The sequence below is a fragment of the Drosophila subobscura genome, chromosome U (assembly GCF_008121235.1).
Source record: "Drosophila subobscura isolate 14011-0131.10 chromosome U, UCBerk_Dsub_1.0, whole genome shotgun sequence".
Lineage (NCBI taxonomy): Eukaryota > Metazoa > Arthropoda > Insecta > Diptera > Drosophilidae > Drosophila > Drosophila subobscura.
Genome location: NC_048534.1, coordinates 5387451 through 5410427, shown reverse-complemented (window position 1 = coordinate 5410427; position 22977 = coordinate 5387451). Strand labels below are relative to the sequence as shown.

General features: G+C 40.0%; 2 protein-coding genes across 9 annotated transcripts in view; one reads left to right on the top strand and one right to left on the bottom strand.

The window, feature by feature from the left end:
• The window catches only part of LOC117900258 (tyrosine-protein phosphatase Lar), a 143450-nt gene that overhangs the window by 109418 nt on the left and 11055 nt on the right, over nt 1–22977 (top strand). For 3 of the 8 annotated variants that reach the window (XM_034810558.1, XM_034810560.1, XM_034810557.1), the window contains 9 exons: nt 9514–9750; nt 9808–9954; nt 10012–10287; nt 10583–10606; nt 15448–15548; nt 16249–16441; nt 17502–17652; nt 17714–17850; nt 20630–20926. In XM_034810558.1, coding sequence (XP_034666449.1) covers nt 9514–9750; nt 9808–9954; nt 10012–10287; nt 10583–10606; nt 15448–15548; nt 16249–16441; nt 17502–17652; nt 17714–17850; nt 20630–20926 — 1563 coding nt within the window. Of the gene's footprint in view, nt 1–9513; nt 9751–9807; nt 9955–10011; nt 10297–10582; nt 10607–15447; nt 15549–16248; nt 16442–17501; nt 17653–17713; nt 17851–20629; nt 20927–22977 lie in introns of all 8 variants that reach the window. The other 5 variants (XM_034810564.1, XM_034810562.1, XM_034810561.1 and 2 more) reach the window with 3 other exon arrangements.
• On the bottom strand, nt 8033–9232 carry LOC117900993 (protein screw). The gene has a single exon (XM_034811590.1). The coding sequence runs from the start codon at nt 9230–9232 to the stop codon at nt 8033–8035; it is 1200 nt and encodes a 399-aa protein (XP_034667481.1).

Below are 22977 nucleotides of genomic sequence, written 5' to 3'. Positions count from 1 at the left end.
GGTTTTGGGTTTTGGGTGAATCCTGCTCTATTCCTAGAGATCCTTTTGGTGCCGGGTCCCTTCTTCCTGCATTAACGAGTGGCGAGAATAAATATTTCTCTCTTCTCTCCCATAATAAGTTATGCAAGTCATGTGCCGTTTTATTCAATTAGCACTTTATGGTCCTTTATTGTACCCCCTGCCCTGAGGAGCAGGTCCCGCACCCGTCCCCACCATCACTCCTCCTAGCCTTTTTCGCGTTGATTTTTCGGTTATACGGCCGCCGCCTGCTAATTAGAGCCTGCAGGGATATTTGCGAGGTGGTAGTCCACGCAGGAACAGGACCAAGGACCAATGCCAGAAATGGGACGGGTACGGTTTGGACGGGGTACGTGAGTTATCAAATGAAAAGTAACTCTCTCCAGGAGGACTCGTACTTCATTTTGTTCGCGTCATAATTAAATTAGAACTTTATTATTTTCATAAAAACCGTCTCCAGAGCATCAGGCCTGGAGCACCAATCCTTATGGTTCTTTCTTTCCCCCGTCCCTATTTTGTGTAGATGAGGGTGCGGGTGTGCCCTTTGTCGTAGTTCCAATCGCGGGATATAAAATAATGTGATTATTATAGACTCGTCTTTTGTAGGACGGGGTACACGGAATTAGGACTTGAAATATTTAAGAAACATTACAGGAAAGACTTTCATGAATGGAAAACTTATTATTCGAATAGGGGAAGGGGCTTAAAAACTGTTGCATTTGGAAGCTGTTTTTTAAGAAATGTATTGTGGAAGGTGTCCTTCAATCATTTAATGACTGGGTATTGAATGAGTTATGATGGGTGTAACGGTGCCAAAACTGTTACTAATTCATCATCTGATTTAAACAATTCTTCTGCCCATTTTTCAAATATTAAAAAAAAATTCTTGTTATATTTTTGTAGTCCAAGAAATTTCTATCATCTGAAAGAAAAATAGCTAGCAAGATTTTCTTTCATTCTTGGAAGAAATTTCTTAGCCTTTCTACAATTTAAATACAATTTTCCACGCACAAAGCTTGCCATTTCTTGCAGCTCCCACATGGCAGTGAATTTTTTCATATTTTCCATTAACGTTTTCCCTGCTTAGTGCTTCCAATTTTCCGCCACTCTGCCGTGTCTCAACACAGATACTTCCGCAGAAGGCAAATGACAACGGTCGCACTTGAATGCACAAATACATTTCTAAATAATTTATTTAAAATTACTTGGTGGCTGGGCATTGCCATTGCCAATGCCATTTTCCGCTTGCCGCATGCCCCATGCCGCATGGCACTTGGTAGTTAATTTAGTCTCAAAGTCAAAGGGTAGGCCTTGGACCTTGGACCCGCAGCGACAATAATATTGAGTATATTATACCTTTATTTGTATTTCGCCAAATAGTCCCTCAGGGGCTTTGTTCAATAAAAAGCCATAAAGGAGCGAATAAAAAGAAAAAACCTTTGCCGGTTTTATTTTTTTTTTCTTACTTTTTGGTCCGCAGAAAGGTTTCGCGTCTGGGGAAATTACATTCTCCGGGGTTGGGTCGCCTTATTGGCAAAAAGCAAAGAAGCAAAAAAAGGAGTAGAAAATATCATAATTTGGCTTTTAAGCAAAAGAGGCTTATCAGAAATTGGTTTCGCCAGAGCCAATTGTCTTAATGGGCCCAAAGAAAATTGTATTCAGGCGAAAGAGAAGTGTCAGCCTGTAGGTCGTGTGCGCTGTCGTTGGGGACAAGACAGCAATTGAAGGCATTAATGGGGTGTGTTAGGCTCAAGGGGAACCAAGTACTGCATAAGTACTTTCTGAGAGAATCGTATGGGTAGTTTGGTTTTCAATTTGTATTAATAATTGGAATAGAAGGAAGAAAAAAGTGCTTTCAAAAACCTTTACTACCTTAAAGGTTGTACCTTTGCAGTCTTTTATTCATTGCCACTTTGTACACTATCTCCCCACTAATTGTTGTCTAAAATCTCTGTACAATTAATGTCTCCTTAAACGCTCTCCCAACACAATCCATTAAGTGAGCCTCAACTCCCAAAAGCCAACAGCCAAGTGCCCCGCGTGCCACAATAAAATGCCAAGCCAGTCCAGGAGTCCAGGCCACTCTTTAAATTAAACACAACTTTCCTCAAGTGGATAATAAAGTTTTAACTAGCTGAATATTGAGTTGGATTGGCTCATAGGACATAAACCTGCCAAGAAATAGAGGCCATATAACTCAGCGGGTTAACGCACAGCCCCGACGAAGACCAGTTTGAAGGAAGGATGAAGCGCGGAGGGGCATGCAGAGCTGCAAAGCTGCAAAAGAAGCTGAGCTTGCAACATGGTCTTATTTCTTTTATATGACATTTTTATGCCTTCTTTTGTTCGAAAACTTACACGTGGCAACACTTTTCTCTTAGCCGTCTCTCGGTTCTCGAGGCACACTCTATAGCCTCCTCCTGGACTCCTGCCACTGCCACAAAAAGGGCAGCAGCTGTGACGACCTGCGCGAGCTCTGGCTCCAACTCTTTAATTGCTGGGGCTCCATCATTACAATCGCCTTGCCACTTGACGTGACCAAGCAGGCGGCAGGGCCCCCAAACGAAAACCCGAAGAATGAGTGGAGGGTGTGTGAGAAGGAAGGGTCTAGGGGGGTTGCCCTGCACGCAATTATTTACTTGAGCCGTAAAACAGTAGTTAAGGCACACGGTCTCAACTTGAAAGCATTTTACTGAGCAAAAGTTTAATGCTTAAATTATGAGCTCCTCCACCTCATCTCACTCCATTCCTTCGTCGTCTGTACTGCTGTCCTGGTGTCCTCCTGTCCTTCTGTAGCCCCGAAAGAGTTGACAGTCACTTTTGTTGAAAATGAGACAGTAATTGCCAAAATGTGCATGACTAGAACGAGAATTTTACCCAATTTGGAAAAAAGGGTAATGGAAAGGATGGAGCAGGAGCGGGAGCGGTAGCGGTAGCGGCGGCACGCCTCATTTTGGGGGTCAGTTGAAGTTTCTTTTTGGTTGACGATAAGTCGTCGTCACTTGCATTACCAAAATTGAAACTTTGCCCAGTTTTATGTGGCACGGAAGGGGCTGGGCTGGCAGAGGCGATGCGAATCGCCCCATAAATGTCACTTTGTAACAACGACAACGACGACGACGACGACTACTTAAATTAAAGCATAATTAAATTAATAATCCCATTTGGGCGTGCAGCCAAGCAGTTGAAACTCTGAACCGAACCTCTGAAGCTGAAAGTTGAGGCCACGGCGATGGGGGCAACCCTCTCTCTCCCTCTATCTCACGCTCTCTCTTTTCTTGCCCTTTGTGCTGAGAGCGGAAGTTGCAAAATATGAAAATGACTGCGCTAGCGGAAGTGCAGTTGTGTGGCATGCTACACATACACGCACACATGCAAAGCCATGCCATTGTCTTGCCTCAGTTAACGACACCACAAAAGCTGTTGGGGATCAGAGAAAAAGTGCCAGTAGAAATGGGCCTTATGTGGGGCTTGCCTTGGCGGTTTCTTTCACTTTTGTCTAGGAATGGAAACGAGATGAATGGAAATTTTAAGGGATTGGAATTGCAAGAACAAACTTCTAATTAGATTATTAATTACTCTAACTTTGGGATAAACATGATGAACTGAAGATTATCTTCAGAAAGCAACACCACATGGCCAATAGTTATGCGTTATCTCGATATAATTTGAAAAAGGATTTAATGATTTTTTTTGCAGATTGCTAGACAAGAGAATTTTGCTTCAATAGCTTAAAGAAGCTTTGAATAATTTTTGAAATATTTTTGGACATCTTTCGTTTCTTAAAATGTCTCTTAATGATATTTAAACTGAATATTATGTTGTCGCTGCCCAAGCTTTCTTTTCAAATACCATATTTAAATATAATATTATGTTGATGTGCCCTCCAGAGAGTGGGATACCCATTTCAATGCCACATTTTTCTACTGCTCCCAACTGTTTCCCAAAAAAATAAACAAACAAATGTGCACCTGTCATTCCCCTGTTGTCCATTTGTTTATGCTGCTGCTGTTGCTATGCTTTTTTATGATGCTTGAAAGAATTTTTAATTTTCATAAGAGTAGGACACGCACACAGAGACTGAGACAAATACACACACATACATACATAAACACGTAGAATCACTTACAGGATGAAGGAAGAGGACAGACGACGACGTGCCCTCAGATGTATGCTACGCTTAATTTTTTATTGCTACAGTGAGGCCACACGCAAAGTGCTACACCGGGATTCTCCCTGCGACTCCACCACCCCCACTCTCTCTTCAGCGTCTATGTGTGTGTGTTTGTGGCTTATGTTAATGTTCCTGCCAGAAGGCAGCCCAAGAGTTATAATGAAACTTACCTTCATAAATTGAAATCAAAATTTTACTCCCTTTGCGCTGTACCTATATTTTGTTTACTGGTTTTCCTAGTCACATTTCATGCATATTTTGTAATGACAAAAGATTTCAGCTAAAGTTAAAAAATATCAACAACATTTAATAGTTTTTTGAATGGTTCAGCGATTTCTAAACAAAGGAAAAATAAAAAATGTCGGAACAGGAAGTGCAACAAGCGTAATAAATGTTCAGTCATATAGCCACGAATAGTATGCAATAAATTTCACAACAATCAACTTTGATGCATGTTGGAGGTGGGCTCCTGCAACAGGAACACAGCAACAGAAAAAATTCTGAAATAAAAGTGTATGCCCCCGCCCGTACAGCAACCGCTCCCTTTTACACCGCACAAAAAACACGACATCCACCGCAGACTGCCAGCCAGCCAGCCAGCCAGCCAGCCAGCCAGAGAGCCAGCCAAATGGCCATGCACTAAAAAACCGCGCAGCAATCTACCTACAGCATACATCATTTTTCGTAGTCGTTTTGTTGCTATGTACCCTACCAGAGGGTATTATGATTATGAGAAAAGATGGAAGCAGAAAAGTAAGCATCTTTAATCCCATTGTACTTAGAGTTGCCGGGCGTGGCTGGGAAAGAGATCGTTGAGCTGCTAAACCGCATTGGCAGTCAGCTAGAGGCGTGACTCCCAGCCATTGGGAGCTTATCTTCCACATTCCTGCATTCCTGTGCTCATGGATTCCATAAAAACGATCAATCTGCATAGAGTATCATTTTCATGGTGCGCTTTTTCTTGTTTTTCGTTTATGATCTCTTTTTTTTTAATAAAAAGGGAAAGCAAAGGTAAATAAAAATAGACATACTCGTAATAAAAGATGGCTCTCGGTGTGCGGCAAAGCGATTTTGCAACATTTAGCCTAGGTTGACTTTTTTCTTGCGTTTGATATTTCCAATGACATAGACGTAGGGCCTTGAATTTTTGGAAAAGGGAAATTTACTAAAAGTGAGTTTCAGTTAAAAAACTCCTTAATTAAATAACAGATTTATCTGACGTTAACCAAATAATTTACCATATAACATTGTTTTGATTCAGTTAAATAAGCGGTAGAAATTTGGTTAACTTTAGTTTCATTATTCATTTCCACCTGTGAAGCAATAAAAGTTTTAACAAAATTAGTTTATTAATTGTGGAAATTCCTATTCCAAGCTAATAGATAAACCAACAGAAGCCAATCAAATAGTTTCGAAGTGGAATTTATTTAAAACAAATTCTTCTGTTTCCACAGGAAAACTCGTCCCCTTTCGGCCCCTCACCCACAGCGTATCTTCTATGTTATCCCTCTGGTGGCAGCAGCCACTGCTTTTTATATGTTTTATTGGCTACTCTGCAACAACACGAGTCATTAAAATGATTCACTCAACTGTAGCCAGGGTCTATTGTTGTATCAGGTTATTGTCATGGCTTATTTATATGTACATATACACACATACAATTTATTGCATTTATATCTATATATTTTTTTGCTCATTCGGCAACATTTAGTAGAGTCATTTACTTGACACTTTTATACATATGTATCAGCAGCTATTTCCCGTTCCAATAATGCAATATTATTGGGTGGAAATGTTTCCAATTTCATGAATATTTTATTAGGCATTTAATCGTATTTGATGTTTTGAATTGTCCGAATTTGAACAGACAAGGATTCAAAATTAGAGAATATTTATCCCTGATTGCATGTTGATAATATTGTAAATATATTTAAATTATTATAATGATTTTGGGGTGTGGAGTTGGGACACTTTGTGATGGATATTTGCGGCTTTAGAGATACAATTATTTAAATTTGTTCTATATCTCCACTCTAAGAGATTTCCATTCAATCTGCTTTCTTTAATGATGGAAAACTATCCACAAATCAGGTGAAACCCAAACAAAAATCTGCAATTTAAGCTCTGTACTTAAGCCAGATCAGGCCTACGGGCACACAGAATGTCAGAAATAAATAATTAAACGATATGAAAATGTACATACATATGTATATATGTATGTATGTATATGTTCTACATTTTTTTCCACAAATTAATTGTCAAAGTTCATGCAGATTTTAAATTTGAACATACTCGTGTATGTGCTCTCACACACTCATAAATATTTGCATGCGAATACAAAATTGAGGTTCCTGATTAATTGTATGAGAAGGTAAATTGAATATCAAACTCAACAAGATTAATTTTCAACACACACACAAACACACCGATAGACAGAGAGAGAGTGTGGAAAATTCACTCTTATTTCATTAAAAATTCGAACCTCGTATATTTTGAGGATTTGGGAGAAAATTTTGCTAAATAAATTATGGCATGTACTAAATGAAAGTCAAGTAAAACAAATCATTTGGTTACTCTATGAAGTGGGGTAATATGCTTTTAAGCTTAAATTGTGCAGAGAAAATTGACAGGAAGAGAAAGAGAGTCAATGATATGAATAATGGAAATATATTTGCATTCTTTTATGGTTCCCCTTCTTTTAATTATTTCCTTATGCTTTAAACATTTGATTTAATAGTCATAGACTAATTAGAAAGCTTCATCAAATGTTATAACTTTATGGCTTTTGACATACACACATACACACAAGGAAAAAATCAGCCGGAAAATGCCAGCGGGCTATTAAACAAATTGTGTGCCACGAAAAATGGTATGCATAAATGTTGGTTTAAAAGCTTCTGAATAGATTAACTGCTGGAGAGTGGATTGTTGATTGTGTTTGCGTAAATTTGATGTGGAGGCCTTCTGCCCGTATATCATTGTTTATTAGTCATATAAATATAATGCCAAAAGTAAAGGCAGTTTATGGCACTCTCTCTCTCCTCTCCTGTCACTCGAAGGCTGCTCCCGAAACACCACTCTCCCCAGGCCCGGCTGCTCCTTCTCGTAACGTCTCCGTGTGCGTGTCATTCACATTGGCGTAATATCCCGGAAAAGCGGAAAAGCGAATATCCCCAATACTTAATAGATGCGTAGGAGATGCCTGCCTTGTGTCTGGTGTCTTACTTTTCCAAGAGATATTGCAATGGTTTTCCTTTTTGGTGTGTGCGAGAGTGTCGTAAAATTTATACGGTCTTTAAAATCATATAAAAAGTGTTAATTTTCCATGTGTTGCTTCGGTCACCCACCCACTCAAGGGAGCAGCTCCCTCAAAGTGCTCTGTGAAAATGGAAAAGCAAGGTGAATCGAGTAGAATTTTTATGAGGCAATGAGGATAATGTGCGGGGGGTTCGACCATTAAAGTGATGTGTGGAGATAAACAAACATCATTTGACTTTCAAATTTATTGATAAATCTTAGATCTTATGACTCTTCGCCCAACCTAGGCCCCTAAACCTTTGCGTCGTACGACCTCAAAGGTCGTAACCTGCGAAGGGGCTGCACGTGAAAGGTATTGAGGGAAAAATGTAAATGGGGAATGGTTAATTTGGTTAATGAAAAGGTTTGAAAATATGTGACAATATGTAAAGGAACTACTGGAGTACACGAAATTATCTCTAATGAAAGAACTGATTTTATAGAAAATTCCAATCTTTACTCAATTCCAAGATTTATTTACATATAAAAACCGAACTTAAGCTGAACTTATCTCAACTTAAAGTAATTGTAATGATATGATTCCTAATGACAGCCACACTCTTTGGCCACTGATTTCTGATATTTGGTTAGATCAATTATATCCTCACTCAAATATCTCAGTATGGTAATGGAACCCAAGACAGTGGGCACACAGCAGGGCTTGGGCAGGTGCGGCTGCTTGAGATGCATCAGGGTCTGGACGATGGCATGATTTGTGGCATTCATTTTGGTGCCCAGTGGAAAGTTGCAGCCACCGCCACAGAAGTATGCCTCGAATTTCTTGGGTGCAATCACCCAGTTGTGCATTTGCAGCTCCTTGAAGTCCACCGTGAAATTCAGGCGCTCGCAGGACTGTGGCGGCTTGTACAGGTCCATGGGCGGCGGTGGAGGGCGTTTTGGTGGGTTATTGGCCCTGCGCTTCTGCAGATCCCGCTTGAAGCGAAGTTTCTGTATTTTGACCAGCAGTTCGGGACCATTGAAGTAGCCCACAATAAAGGGTTCTAGGCTGGAGCGACTGGCCGCAGGGGCCACCAAGCCGGCAGCAAAGGTGCTCAGGTGAGAGTCGCCAATGGAGAAGCGGAGCTCGTGGCGCTGCTGGGGTCTTCGTCCCTGCAGCCAGGTCCTCAGGGTGGGCGTCAGATTGAACTCCAACCAGCCTCTGTGGCTGGTTGTGGTGTTCACGGAGCCCAGTATCTGGTAGGAAAAATCCTGACGATTGTCGAGTCTCCTGTAAACAGACACCGTCAAGTTGTTCCTCCTGTCCACGAGACTTTCCTGTTTGTAGACCCGCAGCATGGCCTGAACGAGTGCCAAGTCCACAGGAACATCATTCGTATTGAATGTGATGTACAGATCCAAGTCATTCGAATGATCCTCCGGCTTGACGCGACTCGAAAAGGTCAGAATGCTGTTGCAACTCGCAATCTCTTGACGGTCCTCCTTGGATATCAGTATGTCATCATCCAGCGAACGCTTGTGCCGCTGATGGAGCACCTCTTCGGGTTCTTGTCCCTCGTTTATTTCATTGTAAACTTCCAGCAGGAATTTGGAGGCCGAGTTGTGTAGATTCGGTTGTGCCTGACGTCGCGGACGATCGCCCAGGTCCAGTAGGTCTATCATTTCCATTTGTTCGCTCAAAGGACGAGTATCATAGATGGGTGGCTCCATATGCGGGTTTGTGTCTATGTAGGTGGTGCTCTTAACGCAACTTGCGAGGGTTAATAAGAGGAATAAAATGAACATGATGTTTACTGGAAGAGTGATCGTTACTGAGTGCCTTCAGTGAGGGAAAAACGAGTGTTTTTAAGGGGCGTTTAGGTAGGAATACCCTCAGCAACAGGTATAGAAAATAGGGTTAAGAATATCCTTTTCGAAAACCAATTGGTTCAGGCTTATCCCAAATAAATTGAAGCAGGTAACGCTTCTTAGGACGGGCCTTACTAATAAGTCAATTTACAACCAGATAATCTCTTTCTGCTTAAATAAACCCATTTAACGAATACCTTCTCATATTTCCTTTCCAGGTTTCTTGCAAATCGAAAACAGTCGCGAAGAGGACCAAGGCAAATACGAATGTGTGGCCGAGAATTCTGTGGGTACCGAGCACTCAAAAGCCACCAATTTGTATGTGAAAGTACGCCGTGTGCCGCCCACTTTCTCGCGTCCACCAGAGGCCATCAGTGAGGTGATGCTTGGGGCAAATCTGAATCTATCCTGCATTGCTGTCGGGTCCCCAATGCCGCATGTCAAGTGGATGAAGGGTAAATGCTAAACAATTTTGTATGGGAAATTATAATCTTTAATACTCTGTCCTTAAGGTGCGCTGGATCTAACGCCCGAGAATGAGATGCCAATCGGTCGTAATGTACTGCAGTTGATCAACATTCAAGAGAGCGCTAATTACACTTGCATTGCGGCCTCCACTCTGGGGAACATCGACTCTGTGTCGGTGGTTAAGGTGCAATGTAAGTAGAGGTATATTGTGTAGATAGAAATATAACTAATGTTTCATTCATTTAAAGCCCTTCCCACTGCCCCCACCGATGTGCAAATCTCTGAGGTGACCGCCACTTCGGTGCGTCTGGAGTGGTCATACAAGGGTCCCGAGGATCTGCAATACTATGTCATCCAATACAAGCCGAAGAATGCGAATCAGGCCTTCAGTGAGATCAGTGGCATCATCACCATGTATTATGTGGTGCGTGCTTTGAGTCCTTATACGGAGTACGAGTTCTATGTGATAGCCGTGAATAATATTGGACGGGGTCCGCCCTCGGCCCCAGCGACCTGTACCACCGGTGAGACAAGTAAGTATCAAATACACAGAGATTATTCCATCCTCCCTCTTCAAAAGGATCATTTAACTAACTGCCAACTGTCTTTGTCTTTGTCTTTGTCTTTCTCTCCATGCTGCTGCTGCCACAAAAAGGATTTTCAAGCAATTTCATTTTGAATTTCTAGACTTTGAATTTCTAGATGCAATTTTTATTTTCTCTGTACGAAATGGTACTAAACTCTTTTCGAATATGTTCTCTCTTTCTCTCTCTTGTTATTTCTCTCTTTGTATTTTTGTGTGCTTTCCACCGGCTTTAGGCGATTTCTCATTTGGTGGCACAAGTAAGTATCCATCCTCATGGCAAACAAAATTTTATGGCTGGCCAAAAAACGGCCAAAACAATTTCAATAACAATTGTTGAGCAGCGGAAAGTGCTCAATACCCTGAGACCCAAAATGGGTAGAGTAGAGGAGTTGAGGACGATGAAAAGGGCATAAAATGAAAGTAAAAAGAAGAAAGAAAAGAAAGCGGAATAACAAGTAGCTAGATAGAATCAAAGGTAAATGCAATGCTCTGGAAATCGTTGCATACGCAGCTGCGGGTAAACTCAGATGTTCTCTGATGTATGTGCGGGAGGGCTGAGTGGGCGTGGACGGGGACGTGAACGTGAACGTGTAGACAGGCAGCTGCCAGTCGCTGCCATTTCTGCACTCTTTTTTCATACCCTCGAAAAAGGCAGCTGCCACTCGCACTTTTCTATGCCCCAGAAATGTGTAAAATTATTAGCATTATATGCGTTTTCTGTCCCTCAGTATATATCTATTAATGTCAATAATTTCCCTTAAAGTTTATTTAAAGACGATTTTAAACAGAGCTGTTCGTTTTCTATATTAAAGTATATAATTCGAAGACTTAAACGAAATACGATAACTTAGAAAAACTCTAATTGCTCTCAGGCTAACAATAATAATTGTGGCGGAAAGAAAGAATTGCGTCAATCTCCGCTCTCCTCTCTGTAGATATAAACTCAACCAAAATTGCTGAAATTAAATCCATAAATCAATTACATAGCTCCCAAAGGTAGTACTTTTGTATGAACAATTTCCATGATTCCGAGAATATTCCAAACCCCAGTCCAAAAAGCTATAGTGTTAAATGTTTTTGCATTATTTTGTATACAAATCAAATGACTATGAATTTTCTTGCATACTAATACTGGCCTTCATAGAGTCTCGAAGCATTTACCCAGCATATTCCAGGGTATCCATGCATTCTCTACCACAAAACTATTCCGTCTTTCTTGTGTGTTCCCTTTTCCTGTGGCCCCGCAAACAACGCATAAAGTTTGCATTGTTATGCGTTCGTATGAGTGCGCTTTGGAGTCTTTGTGTGGGTATGTTCTCCTGCATGCCCCTCTTTGTGCCGGCAACGTTCTGTTCCTCGTGGCCCTGCCAATTGCGCGTAAGCGTCCGCTTGTCTGACATGCCTTTCCGGCTGATACTCCTACTCACTGCACGGATGAGGTTTTTTTTCTGCAGCAGCGGCAGCGTAGCGGCAGCAGCATGTCGTATAAAAGTTGAAAACTTTTATTGATGCAATTATGCTTATCGCTTGCCCAATATCGTTCCGAAATATTATTTCGATAGCAACGTTTATGGGCAAATGCACGGGACTACAGGCTAGAGCAGCTACAGACTACATGCAGACAGTCGTCGGATTGAGATTCGGATGCGAAGGAGTGTAGCATCATCCACAGGTCAGACGCAATGCTTAACACGTGTCATTTGGTTTAGGTAGCAGCTGAGACAGCAGCCAAGACCCAAGTGTGGGTGGTGGTGGATAATCCTGCAGCTTTGTTTATGGCTCTGTAACCGTACACTACCAAAGTGGAAAAGCACATTAACTGAATGGAGAAGTATTGTTAGGGCCAGCAGCTGATGATGCGAATGAAGCACATGAGACTCAAAGGAGGACGGTGCAATATCCGAAGTGTTTTTTAAGTGTTGTTTAACTACTTTTTAGTCAGAGAATATTCGTAGAATGTATCTTTGAATTGAATATTAGGACACTTTAGGTGTTTCATATAAGTTTTAGTTAGTTTTAGTTAATTAGTTATTAAGCATAAATCTGACAAAGAGGTCGTGCTCAGAGCACAGAATTTTTTCCCCTGACTGGCGTCGCTTTTTCTTACCCCTTTTCAATTGAAACGCTCTCCGAAAACGTGCAACTAATTGTCAGGCAATCCAATTGTCGAGTTCTTTATTAGATTTACATACACAAAAATAGATATCAAAACGTTGCAAATATTTATAGACATTTAAGCACTTTCTTGCAAAAGATTTCACCACTCCTTTTGCTTAGTTCTAGGACAAATTTGTAGCTTCGTTATACTTCAGCCATTACCATACAAAATAATCAAATATAAAAGACAAAAGTCTTGCCCTGAATCACAATATTTGCTCGACCCCAGCCCCCCTGGAATGTGTAGATGAGAGATATGTGACAGTGAGGAGGAGACCTGCACTTTGGAAACCTAACAATTATCCAGGGCATCACCTTACACTGCTCCACTCATCGTAAGGACATGCGACAACCTCCCTTCGGATGGTAGGAAGGACAAATATTCGTATTTCAAGACAGCTGCAGAGCAGCACTTGAGCGCCGTAATCAAAATTTACCTTTAAAGTGTCGAAGGAGAGTGCGGGAGCAGGAGCAGGTCGACCTAGGGCAAGCCTTTAACAGATCCTTTCGTCATGTAATCGGTTATATGGGCTGCACATGCTCCTCCAGACTCGTATCGCATCTATGATTCTCTGCAGAGAGGAGGATGCTGGAGGCATGGTGGACGGAGGGTGGTTGGGTGGCAAGAATTTAGTGCCATGTACTTCTACTATAAGGAGTAGGCGTGTGCGCAGGCATGCAAGGGATACATATTAATGGAGCGTATCCGTATGTAATGTATATGCCCTTAAATGCAGCTTACGTGATGCTCTCTCCGCACTCCACTCTCCACTACTCTCTTACCCTTCACCCACTTGTATACAAACGCAGACTAAGAGGAAGCCCAAGCAAGCAAAAATTGTTAGCCTCAATGTCTGTGTGTGCCTGTGTGTGTGTATGTGAGCTGCATGCAAATCTTGGCTATAACCAGGCAATGGACCAAAGAAACCCACACAGACGTACACCCCACAAGAAGCAGAAGGAGGCAGTGCACAGGCACATCCTGGGGTAGTAGCACTTGTGTAACAGATGAGATGACTGCGATATAAATTGTGGATAAAACTGCTGCAGCGCTTGTAGATATTGCAGCAGAAATTGTGAGAAATTGGAATTTATTGATTGCCCATTAACCAATTGAGGGAAAACGCATATACGAATACGTATAAAAATAGTATATGAGCACTCTCGTGCACCGCATGCACTGCAGGAAAATCATATTCCAGAATGCAGTTGGCAGCACTTTTCAGTCATAAATAGGTAGATCTATAAATGTGATTGAAAATGGCAACTAAAATGGAGATTTACAAACCCGTTGGTAGCGATTCTTGGCAGAGCAGACATATTTATTATTTACTGATGATTTTCGATGATGTTTCCATAATTTTTCAAACGTTTATCGCTTTCACGTGGAGCAGAAATTGATTGGGCATTCGACATAAACTACATAAATGCACATACCATTGGACGATCATTAGTTCCAGACGTTCTAGTGATGTTATAGACAGTACTTCCACTCCTTTAAAAGCAGTTAAAGGGGTAAGCCTCTCTCGCACTCTAAATATTTATTCTTATTTGTTTCAAGTGTACATGGCAGTTGAACGCAGAAATGGGGTGATAGATATCTTCCACTAATTAGCATTCATGTGTGTGTTGCAGAATGGACTAAATAGGGGAAAGCAGATGCAAAAGCAAAAGCAGCTTCTGGCAATGCGGCCGAGGCTTCTGATTGCGGGCTCCGACCCGGACTCCGGCTGGGAATGCAGTTGTCCGGCAAATTTGATGCCCGTGCAAATTCATTGCACAAAATTATAGACAGTGCCAGAGGAGAGGGGGTTTAGCTGGATAAATCATTGTTTTGTGTGTGTGTGCGTACGTGTGTGTGGGAGACAACAAAAATCAGTTTATAAATGCAAAATTCGCACTATAATGGCCGCCAGGCTTCGACGCGCCATAACAATTTCCACAATATTCGTAGGGGGGAGGGGGCCAGAAATGTATGTTTCGCACCCGCACAATTCTAACGTTGTTTCTTCCAATTTCAAATTGCAATACGAAATGGAAGCACCAACACCCACTCCCCACCCCCACCCCCACACGTAAAACAACAAATTGTGATGGATGGGAATTGTTTGCACAGCACGAAACATTTGTGTGTGTGTGTGTGTGAGTGAATCCCCTCAGCCCCAAGTTCGACATAGCCGCTGCTGTCCCACTTATTTTCTCCTACTTTTTGTGTGTTTGATAATGGTCTACGTGCGGCTGTTTGTGCGTGTGGTGTGTGTTCGATTTGCCCCAGAAAACGCTTAAAATCATTTAACAGAATTGCATATTTATGAATTTGCAGCAAAGCGAAATTATGGTCAGCATAAAACCATATTTAAAACATATTTAATATTGGATATTGAGATGAAATTATGGTTAAGCAATCATTTTGATTGCGGAAAGAGGTTAAAAACTAAACGGAAAATCATTTTAAGAGCATAATTCTATGGGTTAAATATTCATTAAGCCTGAAGTTTGTAAAAGTTGACCAGGCAAATGGTTATTAAATTTAAACATTTATGGTTTAAAGTTTCTAAAAGATCTAAAACCAAATAAATATATTTAATACGTGATATAGGAAAGGATCTTAGTTGTTTCTAAATCCTCAAACCACGGAAATTATTATTTAAAATAGTCAAAGAAATCAATTGAAAACTCTAATGGCCCTTAACCTTCTTAATATCCTGCCTCAAGAGTACTCTCTGAGTGATTTAACTGTTTCCTGTCAGGCAGTACCATCCTCTCTCTCTCTCGTCTATTTTAAATGACTTTTCATTCAGACTCGAAATAAATTTCGCCACAAATTTCCTATTCAAATTTTTGGTTACCAAAGGCGAATGGCTTAAGTGGGTTTTTTGGGGCCCATTTATTTGTCATTGGCATGCTAATATTCTAGCATATTCTCTCTATGCATTTTCAGAAATGGAAAGTGCACCACGTAATGTTCAAGTGCGGACGCTGAGCTCGTCTACGATGGTTATTACCTGGGAACCCCCGGAGACGCCCAATGGACAAGTGACCGTAAGTACCAGGCATCAAGTGCGCATATTAAACGATAAGATCCAACCGACTGCGACTGCGACTGCGACTGCGACTGCGGGGCCTGAATCGGAATCTGCATTTGCCTGCTGGATGGATCCTGTGCCCCGTGTCCTGTAGCTGTGAGGTCCTGAGGGCCAAGCGACGCACTTTGTCACGTCAGAGTCGTCTGATGGGACGGATGGAGAGGGCTAGCCAAAGGGAAATTGGCAAAATGCCGTTGGCCATGTTCTGTGTGTGTGTTGGGAGGCGGAGAAAAGAACGACTAGCCCCGAACCCCCCTTGAATGCAAAATACGAAGCACCTTTCCAAACCCACAAATCCGAAGTACCTTTTCACCGTACAAACCGAAGCAATTCTCTCTCTCCAAACGAATCACCTTACCACAGGCGCCCCACTTCCACGACAATCCTTGAATGCAAATCCGAATCACCTTTCCACGCACACGAGACGACGGCAATTGTTTTGGTCTCTGGCTGACTGCTTGCTGCTGCTGAATGCAGACTGCGGAGAGTAGCTATTATAAAGTTCACAAATCTATGACCAACTCGGTCATATATCATTTTCTGGTTTATCAGTTAATGAAAGGTGAATTTCGGATTTGAATTTGAATTTGTGCAAATGAATTTACATTTTACACAGCAAACTCTCTAAATCCAATCCAACCCTCTTTCTCTCACAGGGCTATAAGGTATACTACACAACGAATTCGAACCAGCCGGAAGCCTCTTGGAACTCACAAATGGTCGACAATAGCGAGCTGACAACAGTATCGGAGCTGACACCCCATGCCATCTATACGGTTCGTGTGCAGGCCTATACCTCAATGGGTGCCGGTCCCATGTCCACACCAGTACAGGTGAAGGCCCAGCAAGGTAAGCGAAGAGTAGGGAAGAGTAGAGCCCCCAAGTTAAGCCAAATTGATTGGGCAATCAGCTTCAATTAGGCACATGACATAGCACATACGTAGCACGGAGGAACATAGACCATTTGAAGATGGGTGGCAAATGCATTTTGAATGGAACGACACACATTTCGCAATTTAATTGCTCCAACTGAATCGGGGGGCACCAACCAGCACCCACATAGATCACACCAATTATTTAATTATAATGCAAAATGTCAAGCACAAACGTGTGTCTGTTCAATGAAATATTTAACTCTCCCGCTTCCACTCTCCTGACACTCTCTGACTGTGCGTACACACACTTGATTACGATCTACGGGAATATTCATTAACTTGAAGGCAATTGCATTTTCTGTCTGCTCTCTGGGCATAAATCTGCATGTCTGCCTGTAAGTATAGGCTTAATCTGGGGCGTGGTCTTTAGCACTGACTTACTGTCTTTACATGTCCTGTTTCTGTTTCTGTTTCTATCTGTGTGTCTGGCTGTGGCCTGCTTAACATTGGCAATAAGTAAACAACTTGAGAGGCTTTTCGCAACTTTGAACTGTTTTCTTGGCAGGGCAAATGTCTGATGCCATTTGGGTCAGACATCTCTCGAAGGAATCTAAGCAAATAACAAAACCATTTAAATGTACATACAATGTTTTTAAAGCCTTAAATTGATGCCATCAAAGACACTTCCGCCATCCCACTCTCCACTGTGGTGAAAAAATAAATTTTGGAAATTGATAATATTCCGTGGAGAGAAGGGGCTTCATCTGGCGGACACATCTCTCAATCAATTTTCAATGCAAAACCAAAACAAAAAGCTGCAGCCAGCGTAGCTACCGAGCATGGGCTGTCTGTCATTCCATCAATCTGTGTGCCAGAAATCAGCATCATCATCAGCATACAAATATCACATTGCCGCATATTGATTTGTTTGTATTTTATTTAATTTCCGTAATTTCCGTTTCATTATTACCAAATACCTGCAAAAACCCAAACGCCCCATGATGTTGTGTGTGTCAACCGTCTGCCTACAAAAGGTGTGCCATCGCAACCGAGCAATTTCCGGGCCACCGATATCGGCGAGACCGCAGTCACTCTGCAATGGTCAAAGCCTACGCATTCCAGCGAGAATATTGTGCACTACGAGCTCTACTGGAATGACACATACGCCAATCAGGCACATCACAAGTGAGTCTTAATTTCCATATGTTTAAATTATAATCTGAAGCATTCCCTCCTCTCTTTTTAGGCGCATTTCGAACTCTGAATCGTATACGCTGGATGGTCTGTATCCTGACACCCTGTACTACATCTGGCTGGCGGCACGATCACAACGGGGCGAGGGGGCCACCACACCGCCCATACCAGTGCGCACCAAGCAATATGGTAAGTGTAGCCTCAGCCGATCCCTCTGATTTTCCATATCTTATTTCCATAAGTTAGGAAACAAACAAAAAAAATTACCGTCGTAGTCGTACAATTTCTCTCTATAAGTTTAAGTACAAAACATGCCAAACATATTTCCATAAATACTTACTACATATACGATATACATATATACCTATATGATATATATATACTATATACATAAAACATATGACTTATATACCTATCTACTAGATGCAGTTCAGTTACCAAAAATCCCTACAAATCCCCGCCCTTCCAAAATGTCTGTTTGAGTGTTTGTGTGAATCTGAATATATATATTCTTGAGTATTCTCTGCTTACGTGGATAAAGGTAAACTCTGTATGAATGAACGTGAATATGAATGATTCGGGTTGAGTGTGAAGTGAGTTATGCACTTGCCCATTCATATATATTTAATGTATAGTCGTATATATACAACCTATAAATATAACCATATATAAATATATATATATATATTGTAGGATTTGTGATTGTTATGATTGTTTCAATGCAAGTTAGATTTAAGCTTAAGTTGTGTATTAGTTTTCTAGTTCAATTTATACACAAAACATGGAACTCTACATAGACTATATATATTTAGCACATAACTACATACATACATACATACTTAAGAAACTATTTACATATAGCAGAACACATTCACAGAGAACCAATTAGGTAAACAAAAGTTCCAAGTGAATTCCTAAGTGAAATCCTAGATGGAATTAAGAACAGATCGCGGGGTTTTTGGGAGATTTTTTATAGAGAATCAGGAATTGTGGAAAGTAGAGAATGTCCAAAGCATTCTTAAAGAATTTCAAGAAAAAGCAAATTCATTTAATCATCTCTATTTATTGATTGTCAAGAATAAATATCTGTTCTTGCGCTTTAACTTCTTCTAAAAGAGAAATTCCATAGAGAATATGAAACTAAGTAGAACTAGTCAGAGATGTACATTGAACTCGCATTTCCAACTTAAAGAACTCCTTTTTGCTATAAATCAAAGAATGTTTTTTTAAAGCTGTTAAATTCCAATGTATTTGTTCGCATTATTCTAGTTAATAGCAAAGATTAATTAATTGATTATGTTGCTCTATAGAATGTCTTACTTATTACTCTGCGATCTGTTGGTCTAATCCAATTAGAAAACCAGAAAACTCATTTAACAAAAGCCAACATCACACGAGTTCACACCACAGCACACCACAGGATAGAGAAGCCACAACAGATTTGCCCCATAAACAACAACCACAACGATATACCAAAACACCTTTTCACTTACAAGTCCAAAGCAAATTGCATGAAAATGTAATGTAATGTAAAAATATGAACTAAACTGAACTGAATGGAATGGAAAACCAAACAATTATGGAATGCATATTTGGATTTGTGTGTGTTATTTAGCATGGCTCGATTATGGTACCCATTTATCATAGCTACCTTTAAGTGTTAAATCATGTAAATTATGCCAACTCAATTTTCCATCTTTAGACCACTATTTAAGTGGCAAAATTCCTAATGCACATTGCACACCTCCTGCACACTGCACTCTCTGCACTGCCTCCAGAAGCACTGGATAGTAGACCACAGAAACCAAAACCAGCAAATTCCTCCAATGAAACTCTCTCTTTCTCTCTCTCTCTGTGTCTAGAAAATTGATTTTGAATGATATTTTAATAGAGCGATGGAGCGAAGACAACTGTCTGTCTGTTTGTCTGCTTGTCTGTCTGCCGCAGGACGAATATTTTCTTGTGGCAGTGTGGCATCAATATCACTTTTGGTTTTCATATTTGCACGTACTGCATTTTGCGCATAATTGAAACATAAATTGCTTTTAATCCCAAGCGAATGCACAAACAAATCTTCAAGTTATTTTCAGTCGTAGTTTGAGTTTGAGTTTTGGCATGCTCTAGCCAGAATTGATAGTTGCCTAATGACTTTTTATTGTTAGCACTCTCAAGTTTTTCGTTGTGGTTTCAATTAGTTATAATACCTTATCCTTGAAAACTTTTGAATGTACTCTTACTCTTAGATGTAGAAACTTTTCATTTGATGTCGTCCCTGTCCCCCTTCAACCCACATGGTTTATGCAAATTAATGTTTCTACCCCTCTAAAGTACTGTATATAATGTATGTATGTGAATGTTGTGTGTTATAGATGTAGACCTTTTTTTAAACCAATTTATAATGCTCCTCTTTTTGTTATAAGCTAAGCATGCCTATGGATTCCCGCTTCTCTCTCTCTCGTAGTTCGAAATACATTTTTCAGCTCAAAAAAGTCGTTACCAAAAAATATGCACAAAAAGGAACAAAACAAAAAAAGGAGTCAACATTTATTTGCATAAACCATTGGATATATCTATGTCTTGATATTTGATTTTGATTTGATGATATTTCTATCTATATATTCAATGCCTATCTCTAAACCATAATATTATTCAGTTTGATTATATTATTCATTTGCTTTTATGGCCTTTTCGTTTCATGTTACACCCCCCGATTCGATTTTTGGTTTTGACATTTTGTCTATTTTGTGTTTCCTACCGCTAATTGCTGAACTAAATGCTCATAACCAAACCAAAAAAATGTGTGTGTTGTTCTTTGGCTATGCAACAACAAAAATCAACAATGAACAATGAACCATCAACATTCAACCAACCAACCAACCAACATCCACCAACATCAATCCAACCAAATGATATCCAAATCAAAATGCACACACAAAATACGTTCCGTTCCTCCCATCTATGTAATTAGTACCAGGTGCACCGCCCCGTAATATCACCGCCCTAGCCAGCAGCTCGACGACGATCGCCCTTAGCTGGCTGCCGCCCCCCGTTGAGCGTTCAAACGGTCGGATCATATACTATAAGGTGTTCTTCGTGGAGGTGGGCCGCGAAGATGACGAGGCCACCACATTGACCCTCAATATGACCAGCATCGTGCTCGACGAACTGAAACGCTGGACCGAGTACAAGATCTGGGTGCTGGCCGGCACCTCCGTCGGCGATGGCCCACGCTCCCATCCGATCATATTGCGAACACAAGAGGATGGTATGTATGCCCATGACAATCTTACCTATGGCGTAAGTCTTACCTAAATCGATTTATCTTTTACGTTATCCATTTATTCGTTCTATGTTTTCTTCTTAAGATTAATTTACAAGTTATGGTTTTATCCACTCCACTTTTAAATTTAGTTTTAATTTTATGTTTCTATCGGTCATACCCCATACATACTTATCATAATTAATATTCAACCTCAAGACTAATCGAATTTTGTACAATTTTTGAATTTTGATATCGAGAGAGCATTCCACCACAGGAGCAGCTAAGCACTATGGAGATCGTTAACCAATATATATAGCAATACATCTATATATATAAACTATATATATATTTTTTGTCTACCAAAATTGAACGTTTTTGTTCTTGTGTTTAAAACCATATAATCCATAATAGCTGTTGATCAATTTTTGAAAACAGCTACAAGATTTTTTTTTAATTCAAAATTTGTTTGTATTTGAAAATAATTTTTTTTATATTTTGTAATTTATGATCTTTTAAAGCAGAATATCCATTCAATTCAGACTCAAAGATTCATCCCTATAGCCTTCTGTTAATACTAGCAGCATTTTGTTTCAAAAGAGAATCCTAGTTAATGTTCACAGCATACTTCATAAATCTCCACATTGTACTTTTCGGATCACTAGGGATCCATGGATGATGAATTTTAGAATGTCTAGAGATCGAATTATTTATTCAACCTTACCCACCAATAATTTCTTTATTCATTTTTATTACCTCTCTTACATGTTATTTTCCCTTACTTTGATTTTGTTGAACAAACCCAAAAAAGAAAAAATGAAAAACGTATACAAAATTTAATAATCATTGGCACAAAATGAAATTGCATATTTTTTGGCGCAATTTTTGACTACTTTTTTGCACTCACTCTCTCTCTCACTATATATGTATGTATCTCTCTCTCTATAAAGCAAACAAAACTTTTTAGAAGAACTCCTATATATATATATTGTGTACTATATATGCAAGCAAAGATCGAACTATTTTTGTTATATTTATTTCTTGACTGGCAATCGTCTCGAAAAATGCAAGAAATTGCAAGAAAAAATCTTTGAATAATACACAACCAAAACCCAAATACAAACCTTTATAAATAATTATTTTTGACTATAATGGAATGCATCAAACTGTTTGTGGTAATTTGTATAGCACCAAAATAAACCAACGCCATGAACTCGTATGTAATCTACAATTTGTTTTTGTATTCTTGGCATTTTAATTTGAATTTTTGTAAGCACCTCACATACAGCACTCTGAACAAATACACAAATTTGATTTTAGTCTATTTGTATTCAATATTTCATTAATTTATGCAATTATAAAAGTAAACTCGGGCCTAAACAGGCGCGCTGTGTATAATCACATAATTATAACCCTCGAGGGTGCTAAAAATGCGCTTAAATTTTTCATCATTTCATTATACGAGTATTTGCCCTCAACAAATAGTGCAAAATGTGTTCGCTCTATTTATTTATGATTTTTATTTTTGTCGAACACGTACACGTACCATCACCATCTATTCACATTTACATCCACATGTGTAATATTCTGCATATGTACATATTTAATAACGTTTACAAAAGCACGATGGCTGGCTGTATGTGTGTGTCGTCCGTGTGCCATATCATTTTTGAACCCCCTATCTATTTGGTTTTTGGCACACCATTTTTGCACTTTTGTCGCCACGTGATGCAACTGCCTCTGCTGGTGCTGCTGATACTGGCTGCTGCAGCAAAGACCACCCCAAAGTCCATGAAGCACGTTTTTTAATGGATTTTTGCGTTTTTTGCTTGATTTTTATTGCTATGCAAATACACCGATGCACAGCAGAGCAAGCGGTGGCGACGTCGACAAATCCTTAAATTGATTTCTGCACAAAATTAACCGATTTTTACCTTCGCATATATGTTTAATTTTTTAATGTGTATGTATATATTTTATGTTGACCGATTTTATTAAGTTTTATTTGCCATCACCTGCATGTTTGCACAGTTAACACATTTCCATACTATTTGCAT

Excerpts from the sequence above, each read along its gene's own strand:
- LOC117900993 (XM_034811590.1), bottom strand. The coding sequence starts at position 9,232 with ATGTTCATTTTATTCCTCTTATTAACCCTCGCAAGTTGCGTTAAGAGC.